The following is an 18,812-nucleotide window of genomic DNA, read 5'->3' as shown; positions in this document are numbered from 1 at the left end:
TGATAACGTTTCTTGAAGTTATATTGGCATATCAAAATTACAGTGCGTTGAAGTAGAGTGGCGTCAAAATTTTCTGGTGTAATTCCCCCCCCCCCCCCCCACTCCCACCCTACCCACTACCACCTACACGGAAGGTAACGCAACATGAGTCATGTACAAAGGATCACTAATGTTAGCGAATGTATATGCGTTCGTAAGTCTTTGAATCTTTTCGTCATTGGCTCTCCTTTAAGACAAAGTTGCCACAGCATTACTACCAATGAAGTAAATCAGTACCAGATTTTTGATTGCGTACGACAACCACAACAGTTCTCGATTGAATTCTCATACTTTTCATCAACAGGAACAAGGTCAACAAGGTGAGTGGCAAATCATGTAACGAGCCTGATCATTATTATATATTTGAAATGTCAGGAAACGAAATATTTGGTGCCAACTAACCAAAAGGAGGAAAACTTTGTTTCCATTTCTGGAACTTTTGGACGATTTCCCTCTATTGAGGCGAAAACTATTGAGAAACTTGACATAAAGTGTCATGAACACTGCTCGGTAAAGGAATGTGAAGTCTGTCACGCAATACTTCATAGACGAAAATACCAAAAATTCGTTTGAACTTTTTTTCCTCAAAGTCGCGTTGTGCCACAATTTTTATTACATAAATCGAAAGAATAACTCTTAGTCTAAAAGTAGAATGGCAATTTAGGCCTCGTCTAGGTGCCACAAGTGAAAATCACGGCAAAATTTGGGAACATATTTTTGAGATGTTTGCATAAATAACTAAAGGTGTTCAATAAATATTGTGGTTCGCTTCCGATTTTGAACTAGAAGCTTGCTAAATGATATATTAGCAGCAAGACCTGATAAAAATTAACTGAATTTGTACAAATTTTGGGGCTTTTATAAGCGCGAAGTATTTTTAACGAACGTTGGAAATCATGTATTGCGACACATGAAAAATGGCCGTTTCATCGCTTATTGACACTAGTAATTGATAAATCCTCCAAAGTTGAGAAAAACAAACTCTCTGATCATTTCAACTGTATTTTAGTAGTGAAGATAGATGGTAGTACCTGTGGTAAATATATGAAGGAAAACTGTTTTGGAGTCCGAAATCCAGTGGACCGCCCGTAGTGACATCGCCTCTTAATACTGCAATTTCCTACAAATTATTTTCGCAATTACTCGGTTGTGAAAAAGGCAACACAGTTATAATTTTGACAAAACATTTTTCTGCCTCTTCTATTTAACAAATAGATTCCATTTTGCCGTGCGTCTGTTCAGGTATAGATCACAGATGACGTCAAAATGTGATATGAACAAGAAAGTGGCCCACGAGCCGCTAGGCGAGTGGGTCACTGATGTTCATACCACATTTTGACGTCTTCTGTGATCTATAACTGAACAGACCCACGGCAAAATGGAATCTATTTGTTTTATATAATAACTGAAGACTTCATGCAGTACACTTAGCTTCAGTGTGAGCAATGCCGCTACCGAAAGTGAGTTGAGTTGTTTTCATTTCACGATAAAGTTTCCGTAACCACGAAGCACTATTGAACCGATTAAATAAACAGAAAAATGGTAAATTGAAAGTCAATGAAAAAATAATCTTTATTCCGATTTGGAAAGTTGTTCAAATCTGTAAACATTAACCTAAGCGTTCAACCGAAATTCATTTGTTTCCCGTGGCGTCGTCCAACTGTACAACATCGGTCAAACACTTTCATACAGATTTCGATAATTTCTCAAATAAGCCCAGTTAAATGCTTCGAAAGGTGAACGATGCTTGGCGTTTTTTTTTCTCAATGTAGATTTGTAATTAAGTGGAACCATTTTGCTTTGCATTGTTGTGGCCCCGCGAGTTTGGAAAACTTTGCCGACAACTCTGATTTGGACTATGAACTCTGATCGCGCGCGCGAGTCACACCACCGCGTGACGTCATCTATGTGTCTGTACTCTAATAGATCACAAGTAAGAACCAATCAAAATGCGCGTAGAATTCATGATCAGGTTATTATATAAAATCTGATAGTTTAATAGTTTTTGTTACACTGATAAAAACCACAAATTACTTTATAACTATATCACACAAAAACAGATTTGTGTAACTTAATGCAAACTTATCATTTGTTTCTCTCACCTTCGTGTCGCAGCTCGATAATAGCCTCGTTCCCAAGCCCCCTCCGAGGATTAAACACCTCAACTTTGTATGTACCAAGGTCAGCGGTCGTCACCCTCTCAATGTCCAACACGTGACTTCCGGTGAAATAGTCTCCGAAGTAGGCCTTGTCATACGCACGATATCTGCCTCGGGCTCGGAAATGTTCGTAAGCGAAGTGGTCGTCGTCGTTTTCGGGCTTCATCGTGAACATCGTAGATGTTTGCCGATGGGGATCCGTTACGTAGTACTTGAATATTTGGACCCACCGTTTGCGTTTTTGGTCATACTTTGACCACTTGATTTCGTACTTTTCAAATTTTCCTGGATAAATAATATTACAAAAACAGTTTAAATGCAGGGCTTGCCCTCATGCATGCCGTTGTACCAGCCTTGCGATCAATCTAATATTGGTAGATAAAAATAGGTCCTCGACGCGTACATGTGTCAGCTCAAGGTAGTTTGATTAGATTTTGGTTACAAGACCCGAAATTTATCATTTACTGCTATTTAGTGTTTTTGTAAAGGTCCACATCAGCCCTGGGCTGGCTTTTTTTAATTGACCTTCTAAAGTTGTTGTTGTCGTTTTGACGTTAATTTAGGTCCCTGGATGAAATTTGACCATTCAAATGAAAGCTAGTGAGCAGTTCTTTCATGTAGTACTGCTTATTTTGCTGTGCAAGGTGGTTCTAACGTTTAGGTCTCTGGATGAAACTCTAGTGTGTGACCATTCAAATGAAAGCTACAGAGCAGTACTTTCATGTAGTAGCGCGAGATGGTAGATAGCCTATCTCATATCCAACAAACGCGAGTGGAATAACTGTTTTATTAAAACACCAAAAGAATTGCAAAAATTGAGCTCCCCGGCTGCTCTAGCTGACGCGTACATCTACCCTATTTGTGGTCCATGGTATAAGGGCTCATATACCAAGCCCTGTAAACCAATCAAAACTTTGGAATCCCAATGTACCGTGGCTAGTTTTAAAATAAACTCTTAAATGAGCTAATCGGGCAGCAATGGCAACTTCCCGGGGGGACACCTATATGAAACGGACGGGGATACTCGTCCGAAATTTTGAAAAGAACCCCTAACAGAGACCAATCTAGGTGTGGCTCAAGCTTTCCTTGACCCCTAAAAGATACCAAAAAACTAAGAATATTATTTATATTTGTATATTTCTTCGTGTGTAACCCTAAACGAGACCATTATGGCTAAAAATATTGGCGTTTTGCCCGGAACATCCTAAGCGAGACCAAAAATCCGAAATTTACACCCCTAAGCGAGACGACGAGCATCCCCGTCACTTTCATATGCGAGTCCCCCCCCCCGGAGGGCAACTTACTCATTCCCTTGATGAAATACGGACGAACCAATTCCCGATGTTCCAAACCAGAACTACTATGGCCCGGGTTCTTATCGTCTCTCTTGTATAAGTTTGCAGGCATGGCGTGAGAAGAGTAACAATAGGGTCCATGCCAAGTGAAGTGATCCAATCCCTTCATCAGTGCAAGTTTGGCACAGTGTTGTAGCCTAGTACCAAACTTGGTCTTTTCAACCTGCCCTATATACGAAAGGCTCCATCCGCGGTCTCTGATATAGCTCCTCGGTAGCGCCATCGTGAAGTATGCTGTGGGGAATACAGAAGATGAAAAAAGCATATCAAATAAGGGACAATTTTCCAAATCAATGCATTGCAAATAGCTAAATTAAGGTTCTATTATCATAATTAATTATTGCCTCCGATGTTTCGTAGTTTGTTTTCTACAAGTAGTCAAATAAACAGTTATGACACAAGAATAGTCAAGTGGTATCGACCACATCAATGTCGTACCAATCTCAAACAGTTTACAATACCTTATCAGGGTCCTAAAATTTGGAATTCTCTCCTAATATCGAGCACTAGCTCGACTAGCTTTTCTATTTTTAAGAAAAAAAAATGATTGAATTTTTCATGAATTGAGTCTGAATTGATCTAGCCGCACTTCCACAACTAAATTTCTAACAAATTGATAACTGAGGTGGCCTCCCCTATAAGCCTGGTGGTTTCTAGGCTAGAAATTAAACCACCAGGCTTATAGGGGAGGCCACCTCAGTTGTTATATTACTGTTATATGTCTAATAAATGATGATGATGATGATGATGAGTTAGGTGGCTATTTTTAGCGATTTTGATGCATAAAAAACTGAAGTGTAGCAGAAAAGTTTCATTGCCGAGCACAGGCAAAAAAGAGCTGTTTTCATTGTAACCGTTACTATTTTAAATTGTATTCAAAGAAGTTTTTATTTTTCTATTTTATTCTTATTTTGGTGGCGAACTTGTGAACTAGCTTTTTAGCCAAGTGTTTTGACAACGCTAAATAAAGTATTTTATTCTATTGCTACACTTACACTGAAAAATACCCACATGAAAACGATGTGAAGGGACAAAAAGAATTGAATTGAATTTCGTGTATAAAAGGATAAAAAACTTGCTCATTACAAAATAATTTAATGTTGTATAATACGACTAATACGAGCTCCTCCTCGTCTCTATTTAAAACTTACAAGGTCTTATTAGAAGTATGGTCGCTATTTTTAGCGATTTGATACATAAAAAACTGAAGTGTGGCAGAAAAGTTTCATTGCCGAGCACAGGTAAAAAAAGAGCTGTTTTCAGTGACAAAAGAGCACCAAAATGTTTCATGTCAAAGTAGAACGAGGGCCGGAACTCTTTATAATCTTCGTTCTCGATTGGCCCTGACATGGAGTCTCAAATGAGGCTTCCAAATATGGGTTTTATTCAAAAAATACTGCGTTTAACTAATTTAGTTGCATAAATTTACAAGTAAAATAATTTGATTACATAAACTAATCGATTAGTTCATTCAATTCAATCTCAGTGAGTCAAAAAACTTACTTTAATAACCAAATAACCAAACAGCCCCGTGACAACCTGGAGTGCTCTTGCGTGGGGGTCAACTGTCTGGTGGTGTTCATAAAACTTATTTATTTCTTCTATCCCTTCTTTAAACCTCTTAAAATTTCATTCAAATTCACATTTACGCCGCCTTAATCTTCCTCAGTCGTGACCGTCCGTGTTTATTTTCGGTTTATTGTTACCTATTTAGTGTTTTTCTAGCTTAGAAAACTGTTATTTTGAGATCCCGTTCAATAAAAAAGTAATTATACACACCAGAATATTACTTGCACACTTACGTATTCCAATGACAATCACACCAATTGACGCAACCGAGCCGCTGGCGTAAACGACTGCAGGCTTTCCCCACACGGGTTTTCCACCATCATATGCTTGGTCAAATCTCTGCTGTACTATGATTTGAGGGACCTCTATTATGATAGGAAAGAAAGCTAATAAGGACATTTCACCTTGATACCTGGCCCCAGTTGTTCAAAGGGGGGATCAGGCTATGCAACAGATAAACCACTATCCGGTGGATAGCGAAGTAGGTTTTGTATGACAGTTAACTGTTATCCACTGGATAGCGATTTATTCGGTGGATAGCGTTATCCACCCATTGAACAACTGGGGCCTGGTGCTTAACCACGGGGGTGTGGCACCTCTGTTTCAATTGAATTACAATTGGATTGAAATCGAGTAAGCAATGTATGTTCTTTGCGTTTAATTCTTTCCCCCCTAAGACGGCGACACACTAGGAGCTACTAGGCGATTTTATTCGCCGATCGCGGCGAATTTGATCGCCAACGATCGGCGGATAAAATCGCCGTTATCTGACATGCCAGATATCAGCGATTCATACGCCGGTCGCGGCGATCGGCGAAAATCGCAATCGCTGCACCGGGCACACTTAGCGATTTTTGCCGATCGCCGCGTTAGGCGAATACTGATTCGCCAATTTTGTGTCGCCGGCTTAACATAAGACGGTCTAAGACGAATGTAATTTCGACATTGACATTTGCGACCATGGGAAATAAGTAAGACAGAAGCAAGACAAACAAACAAACAAACAAAGAAACAAGGAACCAACTTTACATTTAACAGACTATGAATCTTTCGAAACATCATGGTTTCGCTTTTTCAGTGTTTTTTAGCGAAAAGAGATGTAAATATTTTTAAGAAATGTTTCAGAAATTCTCCAAATTCATAAAAATTAAATTCCACGAAATTTCATGTAATAAAGTACATTACATTTATCACAACTAAAAGCGTGTGTTAAATAAGCTTTTACTTCCAACAATGTATTGGAAAAAATTAGGTTCAAATTCTCAAGTGATTTGTTATAATCATGCAACTCGGTTAAGGCGATAAATATATGATATAATAGCTTTATATGATTTACAGTAGTAATTTCAGCGACAAGCTCAAACAATTTAGAAGCCTGAGTTGAAAAAAGTGTCGTGCAAAAAACTTATGCATCTCTCTGCACGCATTGCGGATCTTATGATGCTACAAATTAATAGGAAAGCCAATTTAAATGCAAGGCTGGCACAACGGTAGAGGACACTTTAAATAGGCCAATAACGGTTTTCAAGTTTAAAATAAGAACTGTTATTTCTTCCATAATAGCATCTAGCCCTGAAGAAGACTAATAGTACTAGTCGAAATTTTTGCCTATTTAAGTCCAATGCCGTAGTGCCAACCTTGCATTGTAATTGGTTTTCCTAGACTTTACAGTGATGCCTGTTACGAGCATTTCTACAAAAATAACTGGGTTTTAATCTGCGTTTTGTGGTTCCCTACATTCAAAATTTTCATATACTTGCAACAAAATACTTTTGCATGCAATTGAAGACCTGCGATGTTAGGTATCGCATTGTGTAAACTATAAAGCCCGGTTTATATGTTACAATTTGTTGGCCCGATTTGGCCCAGATTTGATAAGAAAATGAGTGCGCATTTAGAATCGGCCCGATTTCTTAAAAATCTGTTGCAGTGTCACATATATTAGAAATCGGACCGATTTTCATCCTTTCAATTTGAATAAGCAAAGAAAAACCGGCCGGCGAATCGCAACGTGTAAATTTGCTTCGGACAAATCGGGCCAACAAATCGTAACATTTAAACAGTCCTTTACATTTATTTTAAATCGCTTAAAACCGAAAACCAGAAAAAAATATTTATTCTTTAGAACCCTTCAGACAGACATCAGGATAACGGATTTGGCTTACCTAGAGTGCGTGTCCAAAATCCTTTAGATCCAGGGTGAATCCAAGGAACAGAATCCATCTCTTTAGGTGATTTAACTCCTGTGAATATATAAAAACACATTGTAGGTAGATCAAGTCTGTGTTTGAGTCTAGTAGCTAAATCAGGCCATTGCATATCCCCGGTTCAAATAGCATGAAGCATATAGTTTGCATACGAGCCTAGTAGCCCATCAGGCCAGAGCTTATCCCGGTTTTAGTAGCATGAAGCGACTAGGGGTATTTATGCTTCCACCTGGATGGGATGTTAGTCCATCGCAGAGTTACGCCCAGCATTAAATTTGCAAGTACCCTTTTAAACAACTGGGTAGAGAGAAGCCATGTGAGAGTAAAGTAATTTGCACAAGAACACGGCACAAGTGACCCTGGTCTGGGCTCGAACCTGGACCTTTCTATCCAGAGCAAAGCGCCTATAAAACCATAAGGCCTCTGCGCCGCCATGGTAAATATAGGTTATATACATTTATTTGAAATTCAATTTCTTCGATAATTATTTGACTTGGAATTCCCTTCAAAAACTGTCTTGGTAGAATGCTTTCTATACTAAAATGACCTTTAAAAAAGCGCGGAAAACCTCAAAATAATATGTGGTAAACGATAATTATTTGACTAGGAATTCCCTTCAAAAACTGTTTTGGTACTATGCTTCCTATACTAAAATGACTTTCAAAAGAGCGTGAAAACCTCAAATTCTTTATGGCTTCTCTTACCAATTTTGGCGGTGATGACATGATGTCGCAAAATCTCCGTTCCGTCTCGCAATTTTACTCTGCATGTAAAATGTTTGCCCGATCTTGTTTTAAGAGTTCGCCGTTCATCCAGAAACAGACGAAATAATCCTGATGCATTGAACTCGTTGTTGAAGGCTTCCTGTACCCATACGGTTTTAGTTTCATCTAGGAGCTCCCTGATAGAAAAAAAGAATAGAAGAGAAAGTTTTATTTAAGAGGACACTGTCACGGGGATTTTAATGCCTTTCGGTAAAAAGTACTAAAATTGGCGAATAGGTCTTCTCGTATGCACCTAGTACATCAAGATGGAGATATAAAGTAAATTGTTGTTGAAGGAAGAAGGGAGCCATAAAATTTTTCAGGTGTTTTCCAGTCCACAAAGACAAAATTTGAAAAAACTCAGCCTGACTTTTTCAAGTTGAGATCTAAAGTTCCTTATGGCATCACAATAATGTCACTTGTCTATCGGTTCAGCATACTTGCATGGTGATTTTTAACAAAATTGGACCGCTATTCGTAGTTTTTATATGTCTTTAGGCTCTTGAGTTTTTGAAGTGACAGTTTAAACAGGTTGTTAGAGGGCAAAATAGATCGTTGCCTGTTTTATTTGTTGGTCTTGAAAAGGAAAGGATTACTGCTTGTCAGCACGAGGCTTATTTCTAGTAGAGCGCTGTTCAACAGTTTGTTTATACAACAACAACAACAACAAAAAAAACATTCATTTTGAGTAAAAGTTACCTAAAATTAAAGTTACTTGCCAAGGTTAAAGTTGTTGGAGGTTGCTCGATCCTCAAAAACTTATTACTTAAAAAACACCAAAAATGCTAACAAATGCTAAGCTCTTAAGGGAAAGGCCTATCTGATGCACCCATGTACAGATTTACAATGAATAACATTAAATGCACCGAGATAGCTAAAAATATTGACATTTGGAATGACCGGGAACATTGGCCGTAATGGTCTGAAACGCTCATTTTAACCCCGAATTTGTGCGGCAAGCGTCCTTGTAAGTGACATATTAGTTGTTTTCTCAGTGCAAAACCCCTTTACTGCTCTACGCATGATATGTTTCTCTGAGATGTGACACAAGTGGAGTTGAATGGAATAGAAAATGCGATGCTAGCAAAAATTAAATTGAAACCCATTACTTTTAGCTACACTAATTATGATTTTATATAGAAACTTTAGATAGAAACTTTATTAACGTGTCAAATAACCACTTAGCTCGGGAAAACCCATACTAATTTGGGGACACGAGATTAATACATTCTAAAATACAATTTACAAAAATATTTAAAACTATGTAAAATATCAAGTAACAATATTAAAAAATACTTATCTACTAATCTAATAAAAAAATGGTCTTATAGCATAGGAATTGAAGATGGTAATCGCTAAAAACGATAAAATGATAAGATTATCTAATTATGATGTGCAGAGGGAACAGCAATTGCAGCCATGATCGAGCAGTAAGCTAATGTCACATTTACGTATCTTATTTTTGAAAATATTCAAAGTTTCTGCCGTTCTAACATCTGGGGATAATTTTCCCCATAATCTAGGCCCAAGGTAACGTAGAGAAAGCTCGGAAATATACGTAGAGGCTTCTCTAGGCGCGGTGGCCTAATGGTTAGCGCGCTCAACTCCGAGTCGAACGGCCCGGGTTCGAGCCCTGGCCGGGGCGCTGCGTTGTGTTCTTGGGCAAGACACTTTACTCTCAAAGTGCCTCTCTCCACCCAGGTGTATAAATGGGTACCGGCGAATTTACTGCTGGGGGGTAATCCCTGCGATGGACTGGCATCCCATCCAGGGGGGAGTAGCAATACTCTCAGTCGCTTAATGCTACGGAAACCGGGATAAGCTCCGGCTGTATGGGCCACTTGGCTCGGACACAGACTTTAACTTTACCATTTTTGAAAATATTCAAAGTTTCTGCCGTTCTAACATCTGGGGATAATTTTCCCCATAATCTAGGCCCAAGGTAACGTAGAGAAAGCTCGGAAACATACGTAGAGGCTTCTCTCCTCCGGAGAGGCTTCTCAATTGGGATCATAAAACTGGAAGGCGCGTGGAAAGCGATAGAAAAATGAAAATGGGGAGCCTTTTACTCCTTCCCAATGTGCATCACGCGCCTCACAATCCCTTTCCCCAGTTCTTCCACACACGCTTATGTCCATGAATGTAACTGCTGCCGTTGTGAAGAAGAGCATTGAGGTAACGGAAAGTTAACCCAGTATTGAGGCTAGTTTACACGAGCAATTTTTATTTGACAATTTTTGTTTGCTTGTGTAGACGAGGAAATTGACCAAATTTTATATGACAAATATATTTGCTGAGAAGCTGCCGTGTTAGCTTTTATGTGACAAATTAAAGTTGTCATATACGAAAAGTTGCTCGTGTATGCGACTCGTCACTTAAAATGTGGCAAATAGTGCGTTAGGATATGTGGTTTCTAATCTCCCAAACTCCCACTAAGCACTGTGCACCCGTATCTCTACTGCACAATAAACTTTGAACTGCTATCAAATATTTGTTGCATTATCTAGTTATCTACACGATCAAATATATTTGTCGCATAAAAATTGCCCGTGTAAACCTAGCATTAGTGTTTTTATTTCAATTTGTACAACAGTACTCTCACTGGTTTTTATATCAGTCTTACCAGATGTAGTGTTGGCTTGTCCAGGCCTGGTTGTATCGAGGAAACTTGCCACATGTTACTACTATCCTGTTGTAGTAGATATTATAATCTTCGCGATAGGGGTTCTTATATATACCGGGAAGTGTCATAACATATTCCACGCGATCTTTGTTTATGTCTAAGACAGAAAATAAGAAAAACGTTTTTGTATAACCGATTAACGACAAGTGACCTTGGTAAAAATTGAAGAAACTACCGTAAAACGGAAGAAAACAGACACGTTTTTGCTTACCGAGAAGTTTCTTTTCTAGTTTATCTTGTGAAGATTCACCTTCAATACAGAAATAAAGTAATATACTTAGTTTTGGTGTTAGTTAAGCACCTGACGTCATTCACTTAGTATTTAGAATTGTGTGAAATCACTGTACAATAATGTTCTCAATCTCACGAATACATTCATCGAGTTGAAACAAAGGAAATCATAGGCTTGATATGGTGGTTTGGATATCTGATAATTATTAGCAGACATATTTAACGATTTTCATTTTTCGTTTACTCCTTGGTTTTCATTTCGATTGAGAGAAGAATATATCAAGCACAATAGAGAGTGTTTCATCACATTTCCAAACACCTCAAAGTTCGTCGAAAATACTCCGCTGCGCGTTGTCCCCCCGGGGTTGCCCCCCCCCACTTGTTGTTTGGAAACTTGACGCAAACCTTACTTGTGTTTAATATACATGTATTACTTCTCATATTCACTCATTAATAATCCATCAAAATAGTTCTTGAACAAACGTTTGTAATTTCTCTAGACTGTTACTAAAATTTTCGTCTCCGTGAGCGGTAACTTTGGTCATGTTCACGCTAGAATTTTTCCAGCCTTTTCCGGCCAGAAATAAGTCCATTTTCGGGGCCATATTGGCCGAGTAACAACCCAATAAGGGGACTGGTGAGGAGCAGAAATGAAGGCCCTTTGAGGCTTCTAGGTCGCTCGTACGGCGGTAAAATTGGAATAAATAGACCAAGCTCCTCCAAAGTTTTTTTTTGAACCAAACTTGCCCTTAGTTGTCGAATAAATTTTGTTTCAAGTCTCGGGAAAGACAAGCATATTGTTTTGCTCAGTGTTGGCCTGTTCTTCCTTCTCTGGATAATAAAACTCACTCTCACTGTGGCTCTCTTCGTCGCTCAAACTAAAGAAGTATCGATGTGCAAGTATTTTTCGTTCAGTTATTGAAAATATAGTTATATTTTGTCTGTATGTTTTGTAGTTTTCGCCCTCACGCTCGAAGCCTTCATTCAAAACTCAAAAGAGCCGTCGAGCCCATTCAGCAGCCAATCAGAGCGTGCGTACTATCATAGCCATATAATAAAACTGAGTAAAATTGAGACGGATTTCAATACTCACCAGCATCGCAGCCATAAATTTCCACTCTCATACAGATCCACTTGTGCCACGTGACAGGAAGAAATCTCAAGTAACGCGCACGGATTCTTGGGTTTAAGTACTGCCTTACAGTATCTCTAGTGTTCTTGTTGGCGACAAAATACTGAAAAAAAAACCAGCAAATGTGTATTCCTATGTTACCAAGACATCAAGCTTGCATATGTAATCAATGGCCATCGGGTAAAACTGCTATGGCCCGGGAGGGATGAGGGGTATCCCCTTTTATTAGCTACATAGGTTTGTGCGGCGCTTAGGGCTGTTCCAAAGAAGCTGTCTTTTGAAGTTCCTCGAAAGTTGCTCCAAAATCCAAAACGTTGCTCTCAAAAAATTCCAAAACGTTGATTTTAAAGAGTAAAATTCTTCCATTTTATGCTAATTTACCTTTGAAGGTAAGATTTCTAAGCATTTTCACGCAATTTAACTGCAACAAAAATATCTGAATAACATATTCAGGCCAAAATTTGTTGAAATACAAGGATTTCTCTCACTATAAAAAACAATCGTGAAGATATCGATGACGACATATTTGCTAACGAGTTTGTAATGCTGAATGATCCGAAAATTGAATCATCCTTTAAACTTTCTTGGAAATCATCGGCAAATTTTGTTAATCTTCGTAAAAGTTCGAAAAAACGTCGGAAAAGTTCGTTTGGCCTTTGAACAACACTCGGACAATCTTCGGAAATCTTCGGTCTAGCAATTGCTAAAAGTTGCTCGAAAGGAATAAGGCTGCTCTAAAGATGAAAAGTTGCCCAAAAGTTGCTGGGCATCTATGGGAAAGCCCTAGCGGCGCCAAAGGTGTGGCTTTTCTAGCGGTTTTTGTCTAAAATAGTGATCATTCTGTTCTCTTGAGAAGTGCAGTTTAATTAATAACATCAGCAATTCGAGTCCCTTTTCAAATGTTTGCGCGAACCGAAGCAGCCTCCGGGTAGGGGGCAGGAGGCTGCTCTTAATGATTTTTTCTTCATAAATAACTACCCAGTCAGCTAAAAACTAGAAGAGAGGAAATTCAAGAATCTTCGTACAATCTTCGCACAACTTTTCTGGAAATATTTATTAACCCACCGACCGCGTTTGAAAAGCTTTGTAAAAATTCAGGTAATCTTCGAAATTGTCCGAAAGACTCAGTTGAACTTCGCAATAATATTCTTCAATCAAAATGGAGTAATTATTCCTAGCATACGATGAAAAAAAATAAATAAAAGTCGGCTATCAGGACTGGTAATAGTGAATTTATTGTAATTATGTCTTCTTATTTACACTGAGCATGAACACGAAATGATTTTCACGAAAAACGAAGAAACAAAACTTCGAAATTTACAGTGAACTCAGGTCAACTCAGAATTAATACTTCACCTTATTTCCAATTTTTCATTTTACGCATCGTTACAATTAATTAATACTGAGAATAAAGCTTTAATAAATTTTAAAACGTACTCCGCAATGTCCTACTTCGTTGTTACGCAATAACAGAAAAACATGTCACATGTTCTGATTTGCATAGCAATCACTGTTTCGAACAGATCCAACAAAAAGTTTTAGACCTTTGAATTATTTCCTCGGCTTGTGTAGCTGTCTTTTTCGTTCTTCAGGGACGAAGAAACTTGTCAGAAGTGCGGCCTGGTTGGGCTTGAAAATCAAGAGATTTTCCAACAGGTTCTTGAATAATTCCATGGGCCTTTAAAACATCACTTTTGGTAATTGTCAACCGTTTTCTATCTGTGGAATAGCTGTTTGAAGGTTGTTCCGTGTTCAACGAAATGCGTGTTTTGTCCTCGCTCAACGAGTCCTCTTCGTCACTTCCATGATTCGTTGTTTTTCTCCGTTGCGGTAAGGCAAAGTGGTTAATTTTCAGCGTAGATTGATTCATTTTTAAATGAACCGAATTGTTACAGGTACTTGTAAAGCAATCTTTCACAGGCACAATTCCGTAGGCTTTTAAAACAGCGTTTTTGTAGTGAACTGTTGCCATGTTTGAACCGTTCATTTTCAATATTTCAGCTATCAAGAATGAATGACACAGAACTGGGGATACTGAAATATTTTCTGCTCCCCACCAGACGCATTTGCTTTTGTCATTTCGGATATCTTCAATTGACGTTTGGTATCTATTTCAGGCGTTGTTTTTACTCTATAAGGTACCTCCGCACGTCAATTGGTTAATAACATACGCACATATCACATGCGTAAATACATACGTACGTACGTTGTTAATACTCCAGCAACAACACACTTACATGCGCATGCTCATAATTATACGTTAATACCTTAAGGTTACTATAGTTAGCGGCTACTACTTTAGGAGATTTTTTCACAGCAAGATTTAGCGACTATTTAATTTAGCGATTTTCGGAAAATTAAAAAAAATTGAGATCTCGTGTAAACCCGTTTTTAATGAAAATATAGCTAAGATGGAAATAAAAGTTCAGTAAATGAACAAACACACTTGAAAGTGAACGAACATTTACATTGCCAGAAAGAACAAAGTTATCGGCAACCATTCTGTAAAGAATTTTTCCACTCAACTATGGTTAATTCTGTTTTCCTTTGGGGTGGGAGAGGGGGGTACAATTTGACCGAGACAAAATTAAGTGTTAAACAAGAAGCTTGAGAAGCTTGAGAAGCTTAAAATCGGGCGCTTAATAATTAGCTATCTGTTTTGACTTGAAAGGTAGGGTACAGTACAGTAAAAATCACTGGAAAAACAGTCACTTAAACCTATTCAGGCCGGGGGGGGGGGGGGGCTTTTGAGGCCCGCGCTGACTTTGGACGCTTATAACTTTTTCAAGATTCAACCAAACGCTGCCAAACTTTGCGCGTTTATCCAAAATTTATCTCGCAATAATTTGGTAGGATTAGTTATTGTGCCAGTAACTTGAAATCACCATGGCAACGTCATTTTGACAGGCTTGTTTTCCCAAATTTGAATTTTTCGTGTTTCTATTTAATAATGAAAATCTGGAATGTTTTCAAGATTGCATTATTACTTATAATGACATAATGGTCTCAATTTATAAAAATATATTTCGCACAATACAAATAAACGATTGAACTAGACGTCTAGAAAATATAAATTTGTAACACTTAGCAAAGTGCAGCCTTTTCGCCATTCTTAATAAAGGCGGGGTTTTTACCTGAAGACCAATTTTTCCAACGCTTTAGGTGGCTGACGCATTTCAGTATTTTCCAGCCCTTACACTTTAATGGAACAGTATACAACTCCTAATCAGGTAACTACTATTGTCAAGAAAATGATCACAACTTATTGACCAATGATTAGGTATTTGTTTCATACCATTACTGTAATAGCAACTGGTGAAGAATAGTAGTACTGACCCAAAGTATAAGGGCTGGAAAACACTGAAAACCATTTCAGCCGCGTTTCAAGGAATCCAAAAAAGCTTTACTTATCCCATATATATTTGTTTTGCAGTATTTTGTTAATTTTTGGACGATTTTGGGGGATGTCTGGGAGGCGATAGTTTTTCTCAAAGGATTAGTAAAATTTAGACAAATAAGAAATATTGGAGATTTAATGTGATTTTAAAATTTGAATTTGAAGTTAAAAATTGGTGGACGGACACCAAACAGTCTCCTGACAACCCGGAGTGCTCTTGCGAGGGGGTCAACTGTTTGGAGGTGTTTCCATTCTTTTCTTCAATCCCTTCTTTAAATCTCTTAAAGTTCCATTCAAATTCAAGTAGAACTCCACCTTAAGTTTTGTTCTTGTGAGAAAACAACAGAAGTCAAAGGTTGCGTGATATAACCAAGCATGGATTTTAATTCTCCCTCCCTTTCCATCTCCTTAGCCTTTCACCCTCACCTGTCCCTCCCTTTCTACTCTCATTCAATTTAATGTTTGTTTACATTTCCTAAACAATTCAGTATCGTACTAATCTGTGCCAAGCAATCAGATAATAACAGAAATTTGCCTTAATTTTGATCTCCCATACCAAGACCTTAGAGTATAAACCGCTAATAAAACAAAACACACTTGATAATAATTCTCTGAGGTTATACACCTTGCAGTATTAACGTACTAACGAACTTGATAACAAACCCCATGTCGTACTAAGGATTTTTACTGATCAACATAGAAAATAAGTTCACAATGGTTTGTTCCCAAAACGTTTTTTACTGTACAGAGGGTCTGTATATTGACCTGTAACTTGTATACGGTATTGAAAAATTCAGAATGAACCGACTTCTGCCCGCTACCATGATATCATGTTGAAAAATTAGCTCGTTCGAAACCGTAGCAAAATCGTTAGAGACAGACAAGATACAGCCGTTTACTGGCAGTCTTTGAAAATCCTGAATTTCGTCAAAATGAGACAAAATAAAGTTTTAAAATTTCCTTTATCAATATGGTTCTTATCTTTTTATTCAATTCTATGAACTGCTTTTATGCAGTACTGTCCACAAAGATTTCAATTTCCTCAAAGTTTCGGGACAAATGGATACAAAATATTTCGTGCAGAATGTAATTTGATTAAGCGAATGTTTTCACGTCTATAAATACTTCAAGCAGTGAATGAAAAACCGTTTTGTTTTCATCGATGAGAACCACTTTCAAATAGTTAATGCATAAAAAATAACAATCAGATCAGAATACAATAATTATTAATGTAAGGTCTCGCTATTGTGTCTCGGCAGAGATACTTCTTTTTTGCAAGTTCAAATGTATGCAAATTTCGTGTGAAATGTAATTCGATTCCATTGTCTTGTTTACAAACTCTTTCTTAAGAAAGTTGTATTTTCGTGAATAAAACCCATTGGCCTGTTTTGTTTTCCTGATCATGTTTGTCTGTGATTTTTATAAAACATGTGGTCTTTTTTTTCGGAACTTTAAGTTGTACAAAAATTCCTATTTTGAACACAGATGTCACTTCCGGAATTTCTCATCTAAAATTCAATTGGTATTTAATTATAATTATTCGAAGTTTTCATTTTCAAGTCATCTTTTCATTCGATAGCTTTACCGATCTCGTAAAAAATTCCATTCAAGTTCACACCAATACTGTACATTGCCAATGTTTTGCTGACGTCTTGAGAAGTGTCTTACTAACGTCACTAGTCAAATCTAAAATATATCCAAACCGTGTTGTGCAAACATTCTACTCTTTGTGATAGGCGACTTTGACGCCCAACTGTGCGGAAATGAAAATCGACATACTTCTTGCTAAATATATAAAAAATAGTTTTAAAGTGGAGTCCGCCTCAAAAAAATGTACCGCCAGATCACACTGCTATTTGTAGAAACCAGCAAAGCGTCTAGTTTCAAAGTTTCCCACAAAAACATTGCGTGACATGAATGACGTTACCCCTTTTATTTACAAAAATAGCTTCAACTTGTCAAAGCAACTACAGTTTCACAATGGTGATTATTAGTACTTTACCCCTTAAGCTTTTTTCTCTGTCCTCCCGCGGAAGCAAAGAAGAGAACCAGATTGCAGATTAGCCCAAAAGTCGACCCAGTGTTCCTACAACGATTTACTGTCAAAACTGAAATGAAACCGATTGGCCCAGGCTATCCCCGTCATTTTTAGCCGACAGGAGACTATCGTCTAGGACGCCCAAAGGGTAAACTATAAATCGGCCACGCCCGATTAATAAAGCAATTTTCACCCAACTCGCTAAAATTAGAAGCCGCTAACAATAGTAACCTTTAGGTAAGTTACATAGAAAAATACGCCCATAACAATACTCGCAACAACACTCGGTAGTATTTTTTCAATACTTATTTGAATACAATAGTATCCGTACAAATAGAGTGCTTAAAAACAAAAGAAAGTGAGAAAAAATAACACTTACAATAACTTACAGTAGAGTACAGAAAAAAAGTACATGTTAACGTTACCAAAAATAAAGAGCTGAAACTTCCTAAGACTACCAAGTAAATATTACACAAACAATTACAGTTCTAAGCATCTGAAGGCTCAAGGGTGCTCGAACGCCATCCTTTAACATGTTTATTTTGCATACTTTTGATATTCAAATTGTACTTCTTTTTTTTTCTGTTGTTTCTAGTAATTGATGTGTCTTGTCTGTTTTTTGAACGTGTCAGTGACCAACACGATAGCATATGCTTCTTTGGTCACTGAGCACATTTTATTTTGGTTCTTATTATTGTTGTATTTTCCTTATTTTAATTATTGTATTTTCTGTAAATAGTGTATAATAGCGGAGCTCCTTAGCGGCCCGTAAGGGCCGCAGAGCGGAGCACCATACCCATAAAAAAAACACATGAAAAAAAACAAAAAAACACATGAAATAAAATAGGAAACCTATGCATCCGAGTTTTCATGGTCATCATGGCTAGCGGCATGCCTCGCGGGCGCGTACGGCGGCGTACGTACGGTGTTGCGCACATCCGGGATCTTGAAAGGTCTCGACAACTCGCGCAGTACTGGCGCGAAATAATTTTGCAGTGTGAGGTCTCTTGGCAAAGAAATTTTCAAAATTACTACGTATTTTTAAATCCTATTCAGCTAGTCTGAAAGTTAGAACTTGAGACAAACATATTTATTTTGGCTCCTTGTTATGCCGATGACTACAAACGAGAGCAGGGTAAACTTAACTTCGAGGAAACAGGGTTTAAGCGATTTGCGACGGGAAAGAGATCGCGAGAGATCCAGAAAACCCGGACAAAAAGCAGGCGAAAAAGTATAGC

The 18,812-nt window shown here is 37.9% G+C and overlaps 1 protein-coding gene across 1 annotated transcript in view; it reads right to left on the bottom strand.

Moving 5' to 3' along the window:
• LOC144630308 (uncharacterized) overlaps positions 1-18,812 on the bottom strand; it is a 63,909-nt gene that overhangs the window by 12,971 nt on the left and 32,126 nt on the right. The window contains exons 14-21 of the mRNA XM_078488650.1: positions 12,101-12,242; positions 10,988-11,026; positions 10,717-10,873; positions 8,034-8,230; positions 7,288-7,365; positions 5,356-5,487; positions 3,503-3,787; positions 2,142-2,483 (exon numbers count right to left, since the gene is read on the bottom strand). Coding sequence (XP_078344776.1) covers positions 2,142-2,483; positions 3,503-3,787; positions 5,356-5,487; positions 7,288-7,365; positions 8,034-8,230; positions 10,717-10,873; positions 10,988-11,026; positions 12,101-12,242 — 1,372 coding nt within the window. The remainder of the gene's footprint in view (positions 1-2,141; positions 2,484-3,502; positions 3,788-5,355; positions 5,488-7,287; positions 7,366-8,033; positions 8,231-10,716; positions 10,874-10,987; positions 11,027-12,100; positions 12,243-18,812) is intronic.

This window comes from Oculina patagonica, chromosome 11 (assembly GCF_052425735.1).
Source record: "Oculina patagonica isolate OP01 chromosome 11, crgOcupat, whole genome shotgun sequence".
In the NCBI taxonomy this organism is placed as follows: domain Eukaryota; kingdom Metazoa; phylum Cnidaria; class Anthozoa; order Scleractinia; family Oculinidae; genus Oculina; species Oculina patagonica.
The sequence above is the reverse complement of the archived record's forward strand: the minus strand, read 5'-3'. Positions and strand labels throughout refer to the sequence as shown.